The sequence below is a fragment of the Microcaecilia unicolor genome, chromosome 14 (assembly GCF_901765095.1).
Source record: "Microcaecilia unicolor chromosome 14, aMicUni1.1, whole genome shotgun sequence".
Lineage (NCBI taxonomy): Eukaryota > Metazoa > Chordata > Amphibia > Gymnophiona > Siphonopidae > Microcaecilia > Microcaecilia unicolor.
Genome location: NC_044044.1, coordinates 37146629 through 37169306, shown reverse-complemented (window position 1 = coordinate 37169306; position 22678 = coordinate 37146629). Strand labels below are relative to the sequence as shown.

At 45.5% G+C, this 22678-nt stretch overlaps 1 protein-coding gene across 1 annotated transcript in view; it reads right to left on the bottom strand.

Moving 5' to 3' along the window:
* The window catches only part of RORC (RAR related orphan receptor C), a 36910-nt gene extending 26117 nt beyond the window's left edge, over positions 1 to 10793 (bottom strand). The window contains exon 1 of the mRNA XM_030187787.1: positions 10717 to 10793. Coding sequence (XP_030043647.1) covers positions 10717 to 10723 — 7 coding nt within the window. The 5' untranslated portion in view covers positions 10724 to 10793. The remainder of the gene's footprint in view (positions 1 to 10716) is intronic.
* Positions 10794 to 22678: the final 11885 nt, after the last annotated feature.

The window sequence follows — 22678 nt, the reverse complement described above, 5'->3', positions numbered from 1 at the left end:
TGAGGGACTACAACTCCCAGTTTCCCTGGGGCAGAGCCAGACATTTCCCAGAGGACTTCAGGGACTACAACTCCCAGTTTCCCTGGGGTACAGCCAGACATGTCCCAGAGGACTTGAGGGACTACAACTCCCAGTTTCCCTGGGGTACAGCCAGACATGTCCCAGAGGACTTGAGGGACTACAACTCCCAGTTTCCCTGGGGTAGAGCCAGACATTTCCCAGAGGACTTGAGGGACTACAGCTCCCAGTTTCCCCGGGGTAGAGCCAGATATTTCCCAGAGGACTTCAGGGACTACAACTCCCAGTTTCCCCGGGGTAGAGCCAGATATTTCCCAGAGGACTTCAGGGACTACAACTCCCAGTTTCCCCGGGGTAGAGCCAGACATCTCCCAGAGGACTTGAGGGACTACAACTCCCAATTTCCCCGGGGTAGAGCCAGACATTTCCCAGAGGACTTGATGGACTACAACTCCCAGTTTTCCCGGGGTAGAGCCAGACATTTCCCAGAGGACATGAGGGACTACAACTCCCAGTTTCCCCGGGGTAGAGCCAGACATTTCCCAGAGGACTTGAGGGACTACAACTCCCAGTTTCCCCGGGGTAGAGCCAGACATTTCCCAGAGGACTTGAGGGACTACAATTCCCAGTTTCCCCGGGCTAGAGCCAAACATTTCCCAGAGGACTTGGACTACAACTCCCAGTTTCCCCGGGGTAGAGCCAGACATTTCCCAGAGGACTTGAGGGACTACAACTCCCAATTTCCCTGGGGTAGAGCTAGACATTTCCCAGAGGACTTGAGACACTACAACTCCCAGTTTCCCCGGGGTAAGTCACATGACTCCTTTAGCAAGATTAGCCCTCACTACAATTCCCAAGATCCCTGGAGCAAGTCACAAGACTCTTCCAGAGAGGTTAATCCTGACTACAATTCCCAAGTCCCTCATGACCTTTTTAGGCAGGTTAATCATAAGGATTATCAGCAGCAGGAGAGGGGAGAAACCGATGGAGTGGTTGCCCATAGAAAGGGTTTCAGTGGTTTAAGGGGAGGTGGTAACACCTGAGCCAGAACCCATGGACATTTCTGCCATGGCAAAGGTAAAGAGAAGCCTGATAACAAACTTGATTGCCAATTTCATCCAAAGGTGAAGGAAGTCTCCCAGGAGAGAGAGAGAGAACTTTGAAGGTAAGGACGCTGGAACCCAGCCCTTGGAATGACTGCAAGCATTATAAACTTGTTTCTTTTTGAAGTATATTAGGAACTTGGCCACTGCATTCAAGCCTGACCCGAGTGGGTGGATACCAGGTGTTTAAGGGTGGGGGGGTCCCCCGGGCCTCAGAATGTTAACTGAGGTGAGGGTACAAAAGGCTTGAGTTTACCAAAAGTAATTGTAGTGAATGAGCTTTCTTTAAGAGATGGCAATTGAACTCTGAGAGAGACTTGAGCTGTTAGGACCCTGGTTCAGGCGGTTGAAAGGGTGCTTCATAAGCAAAAGCCTTAAGCTGGCACCCTGTATGAACCTAGCTGTTAAATGCTGTGAACCAGAGGAAGAAAGATCCCAGGACAACAGAGTTTTTTGTTGATTAACTATCATGATTTCAAGTTATTAAAAAAAACAAGGTTATATAGAAAACCCGCAATGGAGTTGTGGACCTGGACTTACAAGTGACTGCACTTGAGATGCATCACAGTGTGACATTTGTTATCTGAGAGAAAATATTGCTTTTTCCCTATTAGGGCTTTGCTTTTGAATGTTTTTATGGGTCATATGTTCCTGCCTTGAGAATGTACATTCCTTGCATTTTATTTTATTTGGAAAAGTTTTGCAATGTGATATTTTAACTATAATCCGCTTTGAACTGATGGTTAAGTTGGAATATAAATGCCACACTATATTAAATTCACAAGAACTAAAATCTTTTGAAAATTCTTATATTATTCAATGAAAAAGTGTTAGAGGAACAGACCTCGGTCCCTAGCACTCAAGTACCAATTGCAGAGAGGTGGTTAAGCATAACCAGAAGTCATTAAAAACCTGCTTTGATGTGTCTCACTGATTCCATTTGAAAATAAGTGCTTAAATGTTCAACTCGTATATCATACACTTATCTTAAATTTTATAATAAAACAGCCTCACCTTTTCTGCGGAGGAGTAGCCTAATGGTTAGTGAGGCAGACTTTGATCCTGGGGAACTGGGTTCGATTCCCACTGCAGCTCCTTGTGACTCTGGGGAAGTCACTTAACCCTCCATTGCCCCTGGTACAAAATAAGTACCTGAATATACTGTGTAAACCGCTTTGAATGTAGTTGCAAAAACCTCAGAAAGGTAGTATATCAAGTCCCATTTCCCTTTCCCTAGTTGAGATTCTACATGGAATGTTGCTATTCCACTAGCAACATTCCACGTAGAAGCCTGCCCTTGCAGATCAGCAACACAGCCACGCAGGCTTCTGTTTCTGTGAGTCTGACGTCCTGCATGTATGTGCAGGACGTCAGACTCCCAGAAACAGAAGCCTGTGCGGCCGCATTGCTGATCTGCAAGGGCAGGCTTCTACACGGAATGTTGCCGGTTGAGGAGTAGCCTAGTGGTTAGTGCAGTGGACTTTGATCCTGGGGAACTGGGTTTGATTCCCACTGCAGCTTCTTGTGACTCTGGGCAAGTCACTTAACCCTCCATTGCCCCTGGTACAAAATAAGTACCTGAATATATGTAAACCGCTTTCAATGTAGTTGCAAAACCTCAGAAAGGCGGTATAACAAGTCCCCTTTCCCTTATTTTTATTGAGGTACCTCAATCCCTCTTCTGAAATCCAGAGAATTAGGAATTCCCCCCTCCCTTCCTGATAAGAGGGGGGTTGTTACCCAGTCACCCCTCAAAATCTCACTGCTCCTCTTGCCTGAATTCAGTGCTCCCTTCTCAAACAGGACAGATGTCCCTTCCCCACCCACCCCTAACCAAAAATCTATTCACGACAGCCTGAAAGCCACCCAGATGCAGCTCAGGACCTGCATGGAAGGACCTTTCAGGGGAGGCAGAAAGAGTGACAAGGTTCAGGAAAGCCTGAGATAAGCACAATAGTAGCCAGAAGGTGAGAACTGGGGCCTCTGCTTTTGCACCAGGAATGAAACTGGGCAGAGATGGCATCTTTCGCCAGATTCTGTATTTTTCTGTTTTAGTTCCCCGCTACATTTCCCATCTCTTAGATTCTGTCTGTGCTGCTACGTTCAAGGTGGATTCCGTATAAAGGAAACCAAAGCTCGTAAGGGATATATGCGAACTTTTCCTCTCTACCATCCTATTCCTCTATAAAATTCACTAAAGTGTCTGTTACACTTGAACCTCGTTCTACCAAAACATTACTGTATTTGTTCATACCGGAATTGGCGAACGCCTTTATGGTACTATGTAAGCCACATTGAGCCTGCAAATAGGTGGGAAAATGTGGGATACAAATAAAAAAAATAAAGAAATAAACCAGAGACACAATTCTGGGAGTATATTAAAAAAACAAAACCACATCAATACTTAAGAATAAAATGCTGAGAAAATCCTGATCTAAACAGAATCAGCTTAAAACTCACATTAAGTAGAGGTTACATATTTTCTAAATAATATTGTTTAAATATGGGCAAAGTATTCCATATTTTTGCTGCCTGATAAGGACATGACAGAGAGAATTATCCTATATTTTACACCCTTACATGTTGGAAACACTCATTCCACCTGATTCCAGGCTCATATCTTTTAGAAGAGTTCAAGGTGTTGATTAATCGAGGCGTATAAAATAGTTGAATTCTGTGAACAATTTTCAATATTAAAGAATACAGTTTATAATAGATTCTGGCTTCTACAGGCAGCCAAGGTAGTTCCTCAATCTGAACTTCCCCAAATGTAAAGGACTGAAATACAAACAGGCTTATGCTACTACCTTTGCGTACAAAAGCACGCAGTCTTGGAACGCACTACCCATGGCCCTGAAAACCATGAACAATCTAACCAACTTTCGCAAAGCTTTGAAAACACATCTCTTCAACAAAGCCTACAAAAGTCATCCTCAATGAAACAAAACATTCCTTAAACCACCCAAACACACGAAAATACCTCTCACACTTGCTACCTAACACCTTCCATCTAAATCCTCTTTCACCTCTACTTACGATCGACTGCTTTTAAATCATGTAACGACGTTATCATATCTACACTCTGTAAGCCACATTGAGCCTGCAAAAAGGTGGGAAAAATGTGGGGTACAAATACAATAAATAAAAATTAATAAATAAATACAAAACAGAGTCACTCTAGCAAATTTATTTAGAAAATACATCAAACAGATAAAAGTGGTCTGTAAAAGTTTGCAGTCTCTGCAATAAATACTTTGAACAACTGCTTGAGTTCAATTCAAACTCATGTGTTTTGTTTTCAAATCTTTATATGGAAACCTGTTCTGCTGACTTTTTTTAGGACGTTTTACGACTTCAAAATAATTTTGTTCGGTTGAGGATATGAATTTTTTTTACTATTGGTTTTTCCATCTATTAAAGGTATTTGCTTTAAAGCATTATTCCCTAGAGCTTTTTTACTTTCTGTTTACCAAAACAGCTTTGTTCAATATCTAATTGTTTTGCTTTGCTGAATGCTTTGAAAATGTATCTTTTCTCTAGTGGTAAACAGATGATTACATTTGGTTTATTTCTTTGGCTTTGGAAATGTAACTGTTACATCCTGATTTGTTGTATCAGTTTTGAATCTTTTGTTACCCTGCCTCAGATTCCTTTTGAGAAGATTTGGTGGGTTATGACTCGGATAACATAACAAAAATAGACAATATTGGAATAGTCTAATTTGGATAACAATAAGGACCTGTATAATAATGTAAACATTTCTGAATCCTTCTCAAATTATGTAAAATCCCCAAACAACTCTTGAACAAGGGAATTCACTTGGGCTTTCATTGTCAAGTTCTGATCAAACGTGATACTCACAATTTTTTTTTAAGAAGGTTCTAACTTTTATATGTGATATTTATCTATAATTAAAGAATTCTCCAAATCTTTCCTGTCCTTAGCTTCCACAAGGAACTTAGTTTTATCCCTGTTGAATTTCAGGAGACTATTAGTCATCCAGCTACTGATTCGAAGAAATCCACACCTCTATTCTAGGCTGAATCTCAGTTATATCGATGGATATTGGGATAAGAGCAGTGATATCATCGGCATACATGAAAAGTCGGAACCCCGGCTTTGCTAATTTTGTGCCTAATGAAAACATCAGCACGTTAAATAAATCTGGCCATAACGTAGCCCCCTGAGGGACTCCGCAAGTTGCAGTCCATTTACCCGAATAAATTACTTTCACTTAACTGTATAAGATTTCACGGGAAGAAAACCTTTAAATTATCTCAGAACATTCACGGTTATAGCAATAGTGCTCAAAATTCATAATAATAAATTGTGATTAACTAAATCAAACACACTGGAGAGGTCAAACTGCACGATGGGAGCTCTTTTACTAGCTCTGCAAGCAATGTCCATTGATATAACTGAGATTCAGCCTAGAATAGAGGTGTGGATTTCTTTGATCAGTGATGACAGAAATCGGATTGTTTGCAATAAGTTTACCAGCATTAAATCATTCCTCAAATCACTCAGGTGCATCAAAAACACCTCTCACAACACCTTTCTAGCACCTTGCATCTAATTCATTTACTTTCAGCTTATGTATTTAAAATCACGTAATGACCTTGCATCTTATTCATTTACTTTCAGCTTGCGTATCTAAGATCATGTAATGACTGCATCGTAACAACACTCTGTAAGCCACATTGAGCCTGCAAAAAGGTGGGATAATGTGGGGGTACAAATGCAATAAATAAAGTTTACCAGCAGCCTGATCTCTGCAAGCGGTGCACACAATCCGGTTTCTGTACTAAAATTAACATGAAATCCCAACTGTGAGTTGTGTAAAATATTTTTATTGGACGAACTTAATACATATTTTGATCAGCGTTCAAAGGTAGCCCTTCCTGATCAGATCAGAAATAAGCAAATGTTGGTAAATAACAGTACGTATAAATGAAACATCAAAGCATTTCAGTGACAGTCTCACAGGGTGAGGGTGGGCTGGATTAGGTGAGAGACAATCCTTTCTATGTTTCATTTTATTTCTATAGATTTACCTTTTAAAAGTGGACTAACACAGCTTACCACATCTCTAATCTCAAAAGTAGTAGCTGAAAAGGTAAGGAAAAAGAGGTTGGCCTTTATGACGTACAAGAGATCGCAGACAGAGGAAGACAGACGACAATATCTGGAAAAGCTAAGAGAAGCAGGTAGGACAGAAAAGATGCAAAGGGAAGAAAAAATAGCCAGTATGGTAAAATAGAAGGACAAGACATTTTTTAGATATGTTGGTGATAGAAGGAAATTGCAAAAGTGGCCTTGTGAGACTCCAAAGTGAAGGGGAGGAATAGATAGATGCTGATAAAGATAAGGCGGTATTCCTTAACAGATAGTTCTGAAGGGGCGGGAGCAGGACCACAGAAGACAAACACAAATGGGAATGGAGGGGTGGTAGTCCTTGAACGATTTTCACTTGGATGTGTTCATATGTGATGATCTTAACGTGGCCAAACAGGTAGAGAAGTCAATGGCGAAAGCGAGAAGGATGCTTGGGTGCATAGGAAGAGGAACGGCCAATAGGGAAAAGGAGGTGATGATGCCCCTGTATAAGACTCTGGTGAGACCTCATTTAGAATATTGTGGACAATTCTGGAGACCAAACCTTCAAAGAGATACACAGGATGGAGTTGGTCCAGAGGGCAGCTACTAATATGGTCAGTGGTCTTTGTCATAAAGCGAATGGAGACAGACTTAGATTTCAGTATGTATACTTTGGAAGAAAGGCTGGTGAGGGGAGATATGATAGAGACGTTTAAAGAGTTATGAGGCATAAATGCACAAGAGACGAGTCTCTTTCAATTAAAAGGAAGTTTTGGAATGAGGAGGCATAGGATGAAGGTGAAAGGGAACAGACTCAGAAGTAACCTGAGGAAATATTTCTTCAAGGAAAGGGTGGTGAATTCATGGAATGGCCTCCCAATGGAAGTGGTGGAGACAAAACCAGAATCTGAATTCAAGAGAGGTTGGGGACAAGTCCATAGGATCTCTCAGGGAGTGACAGGGAGAGTGGATGGCTTAGATGGGCTGACTGGATAGGCCTTATGGTCTTTATTTGTCTATATTTTTCTATGTATTCTCCATTAGTCCTAGTAAGTCTCAGGCTTCCTCAGAGAATGTGAAGGAGAGACAGTCTGACAGGTGTACAGAGAGCTCGCTGCCTTTCAGAAGAGACATTTCATTACAAGTAGCAGTGCTTTTCTGTAATCAGACCCGGGTTCCGACGGTTCATTTCTGCACTTTATGATCTGTGTGCTGCAGAAACTTGTGTAATCAGGACACACTAAGGAGTTGGAGGGCTACTCTTTCAGTTGCACGATATCCTGAACTATGAGGCTCTTGTGTATTGTGTGTGAACACAAGAAAATATTTCAGTATGTAACATCTTAGAGCTGAATCTTTTCTGGATTTATTTCCAAGAATACACACAGCTTTTCAAGTGTTTAAAAGTATTCTGTCCAATACCAGCCAAGTGATCTATTAAACAAATCTTATAGTAAGGACAGACGAAACACGCCATGCTTTCCTCAATGGTCAAGTTACAAATCTGCAAACCAAACTGGCTAGATAAAAACATGTCCCCACTAGTGAGAGGCCTCCCTGTTAGTAAATCCTGTTTAGAAGGAATGGATCCACGGAATCTTAGCGGAGATTGGGTGGTGACGCTGGTAATTGGGAAGCAAAACCATTGCTGGGCAGACTTCTAGGGTCTACGCCCTGATCGTGACTGAATAGATGGGGATGGGCTGGAGTGTAAATTTTAAGGGGCTTCGATGTTAGTTTAAGAACTTAGTACAAGAACAGTACTGGGCAGACTTCTACGGTCTGTGCCCTGAGAAAGGCAAGGACAAATCAAACTCAGGTATTCATATAAAGTATCACATACCATGTCAAATGAGTTTATCTTGTTGGGCAGACTGGATGGACCGTACAGGACTTTATCTGCCGTCATTTACTATGTTATTATGTATGTTACTATGTAAAAGCCCATAAATTATGAAGTAATTTACGAACAGTTTAGTGCAAGCTGACGCCCTTCGCGAATAAAAGGGGCAGACAGCGTATGATATTTTAAAAATACAGAAGTTTAGAAAAAGAAATGAAACCATGCACAGACAGAGAAAATAATACTAATAATCATACAGACGGTGCATCCGCTGTGAGCTTCCTGGCTACCCTTTTACTTACAAATTGACATCTCTCTAAACTGGGAACCAGATTTCCAATTGTTTTTAGAATTTTTTAATATCCAGTTCCAAAGAAATATCTTTACATAATTCATTCTACCAGTGGGGCCAATCATGAAATCATTCTGCTCCCATCACCGATTTAACAGTACCTATTTCTAGTACTATGGAAAAGGACTGAGCCCTGAGCTGAAATAAGAAATCCTGATTACACTGTCAAATACTTAGGTTTCTCTCTAACCACCCAAAAAGTTGCCATCAGCTCTGCAAATTTCATGCTACTTAAAATGGGCAGGCAATTCCTCTGTCAACAAGGAAACACTTTATCTATGAGATTTCCCCAATATCAGTCCTAGCTATTGCATTTCGGACAAGCTGCACCCTTCGGGAATCCCATCAGCAATAATCCAAAGAGGATGTCGCCAGAGAAATCTTATCTGTCTTCAAGACCTGAAGGGTCAAAGGCCCCAAACCCACTGCAATTCACCACTAAGCTCTGAGGCTGAGGCTCCATCCCTGAGCTCTTCTCACACCCCTGCTTTTTCCCTTGCACTTATTAATTTCTTTAAAAAATTATATTCAGCCCAATACAATCATTGTAGGCAGATGATAATATATATATATATAAAAGCAACCTCACATGGTTTAACATGCAAATACCTCCTACACATTGACAGAACTCGGAAATTGACTTATATCTGGAGAATTGTACAGATTAAATTCTGTCTTAACACAGTTCCTGTCATCTTACTTCAAATCTTAAGCCTCCCCTTAGGCTTGTATGAAGAGATGTCTTTAAATCCCTCTTAAACTGTTTTAATTCAAATCAATTCTTGTATACCGCTAATATCCCCTTTCTTAGCCTCAGTGGTAAACTGTTCCATAGTACAGGACCCATCGCATAAAAAAAATAGACTACTCAAACTCATTAAACATTATAACGCAATGTAACCCCAAGACTGGGTCCACCCATCCCTTCGGACCTATTGCTCAACACTCTACCAAACCATTTCTCTTCAAACAGTCCATCACCTCATTTAAACATCACCGCACCTTATCTATATCTGTTTCTCCCTCCTGCGTACGCCGTCTCTAGAGATGGCCGAAGGAATACGGTACAGGGACATCCGCAACTACTTTGAGTCAGATCAGGGAACACACGAAGAAGGGTAAAGTTACATGTAGCCAGATCACTACTACTGTGAACCTCATTCACGGCTACCCGTCAATGCGTACACGTTACATATGGAAAAACAGCCACTTGTCTAACTGCAGTGCAAGGCGGCTCACGCTTTGTAGGCAAACATATACCCATGGGGAACGTATCTATTGGGGGGGGGGACTCAAAGCCATCCCTGAGCCCATACACCAGGCCCCCTCCCTGCCCATCTTCAAATCCTTGCTCAAAGCCCACCTCTTCAATGTCGCCTTTGGTACCTAACCATTGTACCTCCATCCAGGAAATCTAGACTGCCCCAATTTGACATTTCGTCCTTTAGATTGTAAGCTCCTTTGAGCAGGGACTGTCCTTCTTTGTTAAACTGTACAGCGCTGCGTAACCCTAGTAGCACTCTAGAAATGTTAAGTACTAGTAGTAGTTATAGTCACATAGTAAACGATGGCAAATAGGAGCAAAATGGTCCATGCTGTCTCTACCCAACTGCAAAGCACAGTTGAATTCCCAAGACCCCACCCCGTATCCCACACCTCACCTATTCAACCACCACCATCGCTGCACCGTTTCTACAGCTAAAACTGCGCTTTATCCCTGGAAAGGGGCTTTTAGACATTTGCTACTCGAGACACAGTTTTTACTCAAAGTGAAAGTAACCAGGAATGTTCAATTTGAAACCCTGCAAAGTCTGCGGAGAGAGAAGCAGCGGCAACAATACCTTTTCAGTTCTCTCATAATGGATCAGATCTTTCTACATGTAAACACATGTGTGCACATGCTTATTCTGCACACACAGACTGAATATAGACATGCACACACATCCTATGTGCACACACACACTTTCACATGTACACACTCTATTAACAAACATGACACACAACTACCTGGCCTGTACATACTCTAAACACACATGCTCAATGTGTACATACAGTCCAAGTATACTCTATACGCCATACACACATTACATAGCTACCCTGCTTGTGAAGAATCTCTGTGCACATGCTATGCATATATACATGTGGTGTGCATTCTATGCACATACTAAGAACATGTTATAGTGAAAGGGCACAGACCCTGTTACCTCTGCTTCTATAGGCAAAAATACACATTGTACATGTAATTATTCCTTCCCTCTCAGTTTTCACAGCACAGTCACATCACAGAGGCATCTGCTACCTACCTCTCATTGCAGAGCCCACACACGACTTACTTCACTGGCACAGAGAGGCAGGGTATCAGTGCGAGAGCAGACTACTGGCACCCACAGCCCAACCTCTCTACCCTTCCCTCTCTTCTCTCTCTGGCCCGTCTTAATTCCCAGCCCTGCCCATTACCTGAGTACCAGTCCTAGTATTGTTACTACATTTGCTGGGTACAGTTCCTAGACTGAATCCCAATCCTACACTTTTATCTCTTCCCTGGTGAGTTCCACTCCCAGCCCTGTCCTCGTGCCCTGCTGGCTCTCTACACTGTCACCTGCAGAGTTCCACTCTCAGCCCTGTCCTCGTCCCCTGCTGGCTCTCACTACTTATCACTACTACTTATCATTTCTATAGCGCTACTAGACGTACGCAGCGCTGTACACTTGAATATGAAGAGACAGTCCCTACTCGACACTGTCACCTGCAGAGTTCCACTCCCAGCCTTGTCCTCATCCCCTGCTGGCTCTCACTCTCTACGCTGTCACCTGCACAGTTCCACTCCCAGCCCTGTCCTTGTCCCCTGCCTGCTCCCACTCTCTACGCTGTCACCTGCACAGTTCCACTCCCAGCCCTGTCCTTGTCCCCTGCCTGCTCCCACTCTCTATGCTGTCACCTGCACAGTTCCACTCCCAGCCCTGTCCTTGTCCCCTGCCTGCTCCCACTCTCCACGCTGTCACCTGCAGAGTGCCAGTCCCAGCTCTGCTCCTGCACCTTACTCCCAGTACCTCAGTCTAACTCTGAAGTACACTTGTATCAGCCTCCCTGTAAGGCTGCTCTGAGACACCCACCTCTGCTGACTGACCTATCAAGGAACTAAGCAGGTGCTTAGGGCAGACGTGACTCGATCAAATGCACCAATAGGACATTCATTGGAAAATTCTAACCTAACCCACAAGAATTTCCACCAGCACAAAGGAAAGAATTCTATTAGAATCTGACCCATTGGAGAATGAATTGAATGTAATTCGGTACTTCTATCACACACCATCCTCTATACAGGATATAGGTGGGTTACGAAAATTCTTTCACATTGTTACTACAAGCTTCACTTAAAAGTGTTAGAACAGCAGGGCTGTGAACTGGGAAAGCTTGGGTTCAAATCCCATTAAGACTCCTTGTGACCTTGGACAAGTCGCTTCATCCTCCGTTGGAGTCTAGTTACTAAAGGGGCATTAAATATTAGCAGTTACCCATGCACTACTGAGCCCGCAGACTGACCCCTACTGGTATGATATATTGCTAATGGTGGCCCCCGAGGCTGGGGATTGCTTCTGCCCCCACCCCCAAGGATTTCACTATATGAAGGGTGAGTTGGGGTTTTGGCGTAGCATCTGGGGACAGTACTTTGATTTCTGGATGGAGTGGGGCTCTAAGGATGAAGGTTGGGGGGGGGGGGCTGTTTTCCAAGCTTTCGTCCCATCCTAGAACTGGGGAAAGTTTGGGCCATTAGGGCTACTATAGATTTCAGGGACCCCAGAAAAGTGGGTCCTTTGACATGAGACGGAGGAGAGGGGGGGGCACTGGCCCACCAGAGATGTAGACATTACTGTCTGGTAATGGTGCAAGGGGACAGGGGGGGCAGGGAAGAGGTTAGGTCATGCCATATACTGCAGCAGGACGTGTTTATCCACTCCGAACCTAGCTAACACTTAATCACCTCTTTGACCCCATGTGCAACTCTCTTTAAATTAGTCCCCTTAATTTCTAACTCCTCTTATTCTCTTACCTATCTCTATGTTCCATCTTTGTTTATACCCTGCGCTGTCTATTAAAATATTCTATTACATATTGTGTCGACATTGTAAGTAGTAACTATGCCAGACTTCATATTGTTATTTGAATATTTTGACTGCTGTATTATTCATGCTTGATTTATTCTTACTATACACCTCCTTGAGTGAATTCCTTCAAAAAGGCGGTAAATAAAGCCTAATTAAATGTTGCACATTCTGGCCCCTTTAAGGGCCCAGTGCTGGGAAAGGCAGGAGCAGCATAAGCACCGAAGTCCCCTCATTCCCAACACTTCTGCATCGTTCTCTGTGACTACAAAAGTTACAGCAAATTGTCTTAGGCTGACATGACCGTTGTCAGCAGCTGTGTGAAGGCAGCGATCTGCCTCCAAGGTGCAGGTGCAGTGAGGGAGGTTTTCAGCTGATCCATCCACGTGTTCTTCCCCACCACAGCCTTTCACACCTGGCAAAGCCACGCCATACTCACACGCACCTGCTGCTGGCTAAAATGTGTGGTGTGTCTACTGCCCAGCTTTTCTCTTCTGTCTTGGCAAGAAGGTGTCACTCCTAGGGGCAAGGCCGGGGCAGTCGGGAAGAGAGCAGGGAGTTCACAGAGAAGGTTGGAGGCTCTCTGGTGGGTGGCTGATGGCCGGGGCAGTCGGGAAGAGAGCAGGGAGTTCACAGAGAAGGTTGGAGGCTCTCTGGTGGGTGGCTGATGGCCGGGGCAGTCGGGAAGAGAGCAGGGAGTTCACAGAGAAGGTTGGAGGCTCTCTGGTGGGTGGCTGATGGCCGGGGCAGTCGGGAAGAGAGCAGGGAGTTCACAGAGAAGGTTGGAGGCTCTCTGGTGGGTGGCTGATGGCCGGGGCAGTCGGGAAGAGAGCAGGGAGTTCACAGAGAGGGTTGGAGGCTCTCTGGTGGGTGGCTGATGGCCGGGGCAGTCGGGAAGAGAGCAGGGAGTTCACAGAGAAGGTTGGAGGCTCTCTGGTGGGTGGCTGATGGCCGGGGCAGTCGGGAAGAGAGCAGGGAGTTCACAGAGAAGGTTGGAGGCTCTCTGGTGGGTGGCTGATGGCCGGGGCAGTCGGGAAGAGAGCAGGGAGTTCACAGAGAAGGTTGAAGGCTCTCTGGTGGGTGGCTGATGGCCGGGGCAGTCGGGAAGAGAGCAGGGAGTTCACAGAGAAGGTTGGAGGCTCTCTGGTGGGTGGCTGATGGCCGGGGCAGTCGGAAAGAGAGCAGGGAGTTCACAGAGAAGGTTGGAGGCTCTCTGGTGGGTGGCTGATGGCCGGGGCAGTCGGGAAGAGAGCAGGGAGTTCACAGAGAAGGTTGGAGGCTCTCTGGTGGGTGGCTGATGGCCGGGGCAGTCGGGAAGCGAGCAGGGAGTTCACAGAGAGGGTTGGAGGCTCTCTGGTGGGTGGCTGATGGCCGGGGCAGTCGGGAAGAGAGCAGGGAGTTCACAGAGAGGGTTGGAGGCTCTCTGGTGGGTGGCTGATGGCCGGGGTAGTCGGGAAGAGAGCAGGGAGTTCACAGAGAGGGTTGGAGGCTCTCTGGTGGGTGGCTGATGGCCGGGGCAGTCGGGAAGCGAGCAGGGAGTTCACAGAGAGGGTTGGAGGCTCTCTGGTGGGTGGCTGATGGCCGGGGCAGTCGGGAAGAGAGCAGGGAGTTCACAGAGAGGGTTGGAGGCTCTCTGGTGGGTGGCTGATGGCCGGGGTAGTCGGGAAGAGAGCAGGGAGTTCACAGAGAGGGTTGGAGGCTCTCTGGTGGGTTGCTGATTGCTAAGTGATCATTCTTTTAAAATGTGTTTCATTTGAGAAGTCTTGCTCCCTCCCTCCCCCCCCCCCCCAAAAAAAAATAACTCTTCTCTATCCCCCTCTACCAGCAAGTTGTTCAGCTCACATTTCCTTCCTATCTTAGGGGTAAAATGCCGTTTCATTGTTTCTGGGGCAGGAAACCACACAGTCGCTAATAGAGAGAAAGACTCTGACCTACCATCCATGGCTTCATGGCTAGCAGCCCACAGAAAAGCTTGGTTTGGATGTCGGAAACATGTCTGGGGGAGGGAGGGTGCCACTATGCCCCAGAGCAGGTAGCACAATGTCATCCAAAGCTCAGGAGGCTGTCTGACAGCATGCAAAGTGCTAGCCAGGCCAAAACGGACACTTAGCACAGAGTTCCTATCACAGAGACAGAGGGGTGGAAAGAAAGGTGCCTGCACCCCCTTCACATACATTCACAGCTCCTTTATGCCTGCAGGTGCTTTGGGTCCAAGGGTGCAAAAAAGGTGGGAAAATGTGGGATACAAATGTAATAAATAAACAAATGGAATGTAACTCCCCTTTCCCTTCCGTAAGAGAAAGATGGACCGCCAGCTCTTTCCCTCTTTACAGCCTTCATTTCACTCAAGACGAATGAGGGGAGGGGCTCCATAGGGCGGTGAGGAAACAGCATCCCTCCCTCACAGGTGGACACTGACATATGCCACAGATGAAAGTTCTTTGGTTTCATAAGACTTGGAAAAAGGTCTTGCACCCTCTCTGAGCTAGGAAGTATTTCTAGCATACATCTAACAGGCAGGCCCGATAAATACGCATACTCTACTTCAAAAGAACCAAAACAACTGGCTCCAAGGTAGTAGCTGTGTGACGAAGAACTCAACAGGTTGGCAACGTGAAGGTTACCATCCTCCAGAATCAGAAGACCAAGGAGACAGCATTCATGGCATGCACCTTGCCGACAACTGAGAAATATCTATCTTTCAGGTAGGGCAGATTCAGAGAAGTGGGGCCTCTCCCTTACCAGCTTCAATGAATTTGGACAGCGACATCAGTAAAACACTGGAACCACCACAGTGGACCAGTCATCTATTTCCGATACTCTCTAGAGAATGTACTTCTTGTTAAGACAGCCATCCAACACTTTGAGTCTAGTCATCAAAACCTCTCGCTATATCTTACCAGTAATAGGAGAACTTATGGGTATCTATTATCCCCAAGCTTATTTATACCTTTACCAGCGTCATCCTTTAGACTGTGTAATGGAATTTGTCTAGGTACACTGTACGTTACCCTAGCCATCCAGAAGACAGATACCGTCAGGTGGATGTTCAGCCACTGAAGTTGGTGGGGGTTTTTTTAAAGCTGGCTGAAACGGTCAAAAAAATATCCGGATATTCAGTGTCACTATCTGAATAGCGCCTCTGAATATCTTAGTCAGGTGTTGCTTTGCAGATAAATGTTATTGAATATTCCTTAGTCCACAGGTCAGATGTCTACAAGAAATTTTTCGGAGTTGGAAGACTAAAACAAAACCAAACACAACAAACCATCTCAGCTGGGACTTTCCTTCTGGGAGAACTGGTGAAGAACCAGAAAGCCTCACTTTTAGAATCATATTAAAAAATGCAAGTCAGAAGGTGAAGCCAAGGGAGGAACGTATGCAGAATTGGGCCAGTACGATGTGGAGAGCTAACACGGAGACCTGTTCCACGCACTCTAACACTAAATATCAAGCATGAGTCTAGGCATTGAGCGCTCGCATCAAGAAACCCTATATCCAGATTAATTGTGCTCTTTGGAATACAGGCCATCCAAGTAGTCACATGTCATGCCTGCCGATCTCCACCAACACAACACAACATTAAAACAGCACAAGGTAATCTGAGAGCACCCACAACTTCTGCTAGATGAATATTTGCTCAGTCCTCCATTTGGGAGTTGGACATTCCTGTCATTCAATATTGGCGTGCATGGATGAAAAGGTTCAAAGAAGAGCAACCAAAATGATAAAGGGGATGGAACTCCTCTCTTACGAGGAAAGGCTAAAGAGGTTAGGGCTCTTCAGTTTGGAAAAGAAATGGTTGAGGGGGAATATGATTGAGGTCTATAAAATCATGAGTGGTGTAGATTTTTTTTTACTTGTTCCAAAAGTACAAAGACTAGGGGACACTCAAGGAAGTTACATGGAAATACTTTTAAAACAAATAGGAGGAAATAATTTTTCCCTCAACGAATACTTAAGCTCTGGAACTCATTGCCGGAGGAGGTGGTAACAGCAGTTAGTGTATCTGGGTTTAAAAATGGTTTTAACAAATTCATGCAGGAAAATTCCATAAACTGTTATTAAGATAGACTTAGATAACGCCACTGCTTGTCCTGGGACTGGTAGCATGGATTGGTGCTACTATTTGGGTTTCTGCCAGGTACTTGTGACCTGGATTGGCCACTGTCGGAAACAGGATACTGGACTAAATGGTCCATTGGTCTGACCCAATATGGCTACTCTTATGTTCTTATCCCCAGAAGGGACCTTTCTGAAGAGGATCTCTCTTTCCAGCTCAGAAAAAGGAAATCTCACGTGTACGCTGGCCACACCTTTTCCACACGTGGAAATTAATAAACAATCCAAAGTGTGATTATGGTCACTGGAACTAGACACTGATCAGATCATAAACAATCATAGTATATGGCAAACTAGACTTTGCAAGCTATTTGATGGATTACAGATCTGACCACGAGCATCCAATCTGAACACACTTACCTTACACCAGAAGATGACGTAAGCCTGGAAACCTCCCCATCATCACTACATCATGGATGACCTCAAACGAGCTGAGATCTAATTGGTTCATATGACATCATAACCAACAATGAACCTGTCTTGGTTATCAGTATCCAGCCCACTCACTAGGACCTGAGGGAGGAGGAATGGGGTGGGAGGGAGAGGCTGGAGTGTAAGAGACAGATGCTGGGATGGGAGGGAGAATGAGACGCTGAGGTAGGGGGGGTGACTGGTGTAGGAAGGACATGAAGTCTAGGGAAGAAGGGATGCTGAAAGAAAGGGAGAGGCTGGAAGAGAAGGGATAGACCGACTTGGAATGAGGGGCGAGTTGGGGAGAAGCTGTCTCAGTCGCTCAGACTGTGTCAGCTCTTCCTGCAGTCTGAGCTCTGAATGTCTCTGAGTCACTGCTGGCTCAGCACTGAGCACTTTCTGCTCTTGCTCACTGGAGCTCAGAGAGGTTTTTCCCCTTAGCAGTACCTGAAAGTTTTTACTGGAAGACGGGCAGTGTGCATGCAAAGTTAACAAGCATGGAGAGAGCGTCCACTGCCCTGCACTCACACCCACCTGTTCTCCTCCTGTAGCCTGAAGCTCATGTCGGCCTACTGTCTATCACTGAGCTGTTCCCACCTTCCTGTGCTCACATGAGTCTCTGATCTGAAACCTAAGTGCTTTGATGCCCCAGCATTGACAACCCCGTACCAGTGCTCAGGGCCCTTGCACCTGGACTCCCTGTCTCTGACAGACCCTTAACGCTGACCTTTGACCCGTTGCAATGTTCTGGTTACAGATGAAGGGAGGCGGGTAGGTGCAAGAAATCATCATCAGAATTGGGGGGGGGGGGGGGGGGGGGTTGTCATATCTAACCCATGGTAGGAACCTGTGATACCTAGTCCTATGTGTGGTTGGACAAAGTCCCATGAGATGCTGGGAGAGATCTTTTAGACCCCTTCCTTTACCGAAGCAGTCACAGAGCGTTTCTATGTATTTCTGTGCGGACATTCTTTTCGTTCATTGTATAATCAATCCAAATGCTGTAGATTTTCAGCCTTTACGAAGTTCTTTAGACACGATTGCTTCTTGGTTAAGGGCTTAGTCGCTTGGTTCTGAACGAGGATAAAACCACAGTTTGCTGGATCACAAATCATTCTTCACCCCCTGTGGTACTTCCATATCTGTTTGGGAATCAATTTTCACTGGTTGAGTCCTTTCTTTATCTGGGGGTTCTTACAGTTTATTAAATTTGCTTTACTCTCATGGCTGACTGTTTGATCTAAGCAATCCTGCCTGTTGTTGGGTTTTTTTTAGTTATTTTGCTTTTTTGATATTTTACAGGGTTTTATGCATTTTATTCAATTTGATTATGTTGTATTTTGTACTCTGCTTCGGCCTAAGGTGGAATACACCATAAATCAATCAATCATAAACTAAGCAGTTTACAGTAAGTAAAAAAAAAAACACCAGAAATGGAAAGGAACTACAGTAATTGACAGGAAAGAATTACAGTCACACTAGGATACACTCGAAAGAGAAAGGGGAAGGTAGAGGAAAGGAGGGACAGGAAATACAGCATAAGAGCTGCCAGGGCAGGGGAATAGGATGGGAAAGGGACTGAGCCAGTACGTCAAGCTCCATCTCTGACTGTCTTCAAATCTAGGCCGAAAGCCCACCTTTTTGATGCTGCTTTTAACTCCTAACCCCTACTCACTTGTACAGTACCCAGGGCCACCGAGAGACTGCGCTGGGCCCAGGACAGGACGCCACTGCTGCCCCCCTGCATGCCGCATAGCCAGGCCAGATTGAGGGGGCTGGAGTCTAAAGAGTGTGTGTGTGTGGGGGGGGGCACATTTCCCCCATCTCCCTGCTGCAACTCCACATACCTTGGCTGGGGGAGGTCCCCGAGCCCTGCCAGCAGAAGCCTTTCCTCCAGTGCTGTTTTCCGCCACATTGTCCTGCCCAGTGCGACTACTTCTGCTCACATCGCACACACTCAGTTTCAGCAAAACCGGATATGTGCGTGAGCAGACACAGGCAATGCGGTGGAGAACAGTGCCGGAGGGAAGGCTTCTGCTATCAGGGCTTGGGGACCTGAATCAAACTGTGTCTGCTCCTCCCTTGCCTCTAAGGGGGCAGGGGGGGGGGGGCAGAGCAACAGTCTGTCTGTCTTCTGCTCATGTTGGGACCCGGGTGATTGTGTCAAAGCGATCACCTGGGTCCTGTCAGGAGGACAGAGACAGATCCTTGCTCGGAGGCCAGGCCCGGGGGAATTTTGCCCTCCCTGCTCCCCCTCTCGGCAGCCCTGACAGTACAATGTGTGTTCTATCATTTCTACCTTTTCCCTTATTTGTCCTGTTTGCAGGGCTTTTTTTGAGGGGGTACTTGGGGGTACTGAGTACCGGCACCTTTTCCATTGTCTGCTAAAATTGACCCATGGACCTCTAATGAAAGAGCTCAGGCTCTACACACCAATTCTGTCTCGTCATAGATTCTGTGACTGGTTGCAGGGGTCCTGGCTATTGTGCGGTGGGTCCCTCAGTGATCACCCCACCCCTGAAGGGTGATCTGGCATTTGAGTACCAGCACCTTTTCCATTGTCTGCTAAAATTGACCCATGGACCTTTAATGAAAGAGCTCAGGCTCTACACACCAATTCTGTCTCGTCATAGATTCTGTGACTGGTTGCAGGGGGCCTGGCTATTGTGGGGTGGGTCTCTCAGTGATCACCCCACCCCTGAAGGGTGATCTGGCATTTGAGTACCAGCACCTTTTCCACTGTCTTCTAAAATTGACCCATGGACCTCTAATGAAAGAGCTCAGGCTCTACACACCAATTCTGTCTTGTCATACATTCTGTGACTGGTTGCAGGGGGTCTGACTTTTGTGGGGTGGGTCTCTCAGTGATCACCCCACCCCTGAAGGGTGGTCTGGCATTTGACTACCTTTTCCATTGTCTGCTAAAATTGACCCACGGACCTCTAATGAAAGAGCTCAGGCTCTACACACCAATTCTGCCTTGTCATAGATTCTGTGACTGGTTGCAGGGGGCCTGGCTATTGTGGGGTGGGTCCCTCAGTGATCACCCCACCCCTGAAGGGTGATCTGGCATTTGAGTACCAGCACCTTTTCCATTGTCTGCTAAAATTGACCCATGGACCTCTAATGAAAGAGCTCAGGCTCTACACACCAATTCTGCCTTGTCATAGATACTGTGACTGGTTGCAGGGGACCTGGCTACTGTGGGGTGGGTCTCTCAGTGATCACCCCACCCCTGAAGGGTGGTCTGGCATTTGAGTACCGGCACCTTTTTTGCTAGAAAACAAGCACTACCTATTTCTCTGTCTTAATTAGATTGTAAGCTCTGTGGAGCAGGGACTGTCTCTTCATGTTCAAGTGTACAGCGCTGCGTACGTCTAGTAGCGCTAGAGAAATAAGCAGTAATAAGGGGGCACAGTTAGCGAAATAGCACCAGCTTTCACTCCACAGATTTCCTCAGTTCTTAAGGGAGACTTCTTTGCTCTCCACCAGCTTTATTCGGTTCGTCGATTTCTACATATTACAGGCCCTTTATCATGCCTATGTGAGTTCTTGTCTCAATTACTGCAACGCTGTTTACATGGGCATTGCACAGGCCGATCTGAAAAGACTTCAGTCCTTACAGAATACAGCGGCTAGATTTCTTTGTAAAGTAAAGCTTCTTGCATCATTTTGTAAACTTCATCGGCTTCTGATATTCCGGGATCCAGTTTAAAATCCTTATACTCTCATTCATAGTCCACATGTATTTTAATAAACTTGAATAGTTTTGTGTCATCTGCAAATTTAATTATCTCACTTGTCTTTTTGATTTCCATATCATTTATAAATATGTTAAATAGTACCAGTCCCAGTACAGATCCCTGTGGCACACCACTGTTCACCCTCCTCCATTGAGAGAAATGACCATTTAACCCTATCCTCTGTTTTCTGTCCAATAACCAATTCCTAATCCACACCAGAACCTTGCCTCATATTCCATGACTTTTTAGAGACATATCAAGGTGTTTAGGCATTCAGCCCAATATTTTTTTTAATTAAAATACTTATATGGTTATCAACCACTGCTGACTTTTCCTGTATGTCTGTTAAAACACTAACATAAGGATGAATTGCTCCTAGTCTGATACTGGCAAGTCTTGAAGCAGTAACATGCAGGGGCTGATTTGGTCCTGAGGACGCTTGGGTGCTCTACAGGCTGTGAACCTTTGCAGTAATTCCTTCGCCCCCCACCCCCAACCCCATCTCAGCTGTACCCTACATGGGTTCTATGTTCAAAGGTGCTGCAGAGTAAGAGTTTGAAGCAGACTCAAAAACACCTGCAGAACTTAGCTGTGCATTAATCCTATCTTTAAACAAATAAAGGCAGTCAGAACCTGCAGAGAGACTGAAAGCAGAGCAAGAATATGAAAAGACTGCAAGCGGCAGACAGAGCAAGAACTATATCAATGAGAGAGAAAGAGAGGAATGAGAGGCTAAGAGAGAGACAGGCAGGCCAAGAAAGTCAAGGTATGAGAGAGCGAGAGAGTGAAAGGCAAATAGAGAGACAGCCCGGAGCAAGAGACACAGATACAAGAGATGCTGCTGACAGTGTGAGACTCAGGCCGTGAGTGCGCAGTTCCTGGGTCAGCTTGGAATATGCTGGCTGTGGGCTACCTTTGGTTACTAAAACGCTACTGACTGTCATTCTCCATTACTGTACAAGAGCAATAATGCAGGCTGTCATAGGGAATCTCCGCCTGATGGAAAGGCAGTCAGAAATTCACAATCCAGTTCATTTGTGCAGGGAGAAAGCATGAAAGCGGATTTCTCTGTGGGCCAAAGGGATGCTGCCACTTTGTGACGGTGGCAATTTTTGGTGAGGAACCCCTGGGCTGCACGACACAAGGTGTGGGTGGTATATCCTGTCCCACTTTAGCACTCACGATCTGGGTTAATAGGGTTACTCACAGGCTCTCCTTGAACTGAGCACAGAAAATGTCAAAATCAGACGTGTGAAAACCATCACATTCACCATCAACACAGCCTCTCCCCCCCCCCCCCCCCCCCCCCCGTCTGTACCAGTGTCTCCCACTAACTGGGGCAGGCGACTGGCATTTAAGCATCTCTCTGGTAGCCCCATGAAACTCTCAGTGCCTTCTGTAGCCTAAAATCTGGAAAGAAGCAAATGTCTGAGGACTGGACTGCAAACATAAACAGCGCTGTGACATCATCAAAAGAGCACTATGATCTCATGAAGAAAAACTGTGACATCACAAAGGGCAAGTTGCAGCTAGTGATGGATTTTGAGAATTAATTATTCCCTACTAGTAAAAAAGGCCCGTTTCTGACACACATGAAACGGGTGCTAGCAAGGTTTTCCTTAGCGTGTGTATGTTTGAGAGAGTGTGTGAGAGAGTGACTGTGAGAGAGAGAGAGTGAATGTGCAAGTGTGTGTGTGTGACAGAGAGAGTGAGACTGGGTGCGAGTGTGTCTGTGTGTGTGACAGAGAGAGAGAGTGTGTGTATGTGTGTGAGCATGAGAGTGTGTTCCAGGGTCCCCCCTCCCTCCCGCCCTCTGAGTTCCAGGGTCGTCCCCCCTCCCAGTTCCAGGGTTTGTTGTCCCCCTCCCTGCCTCCAAGTTCCAGGGT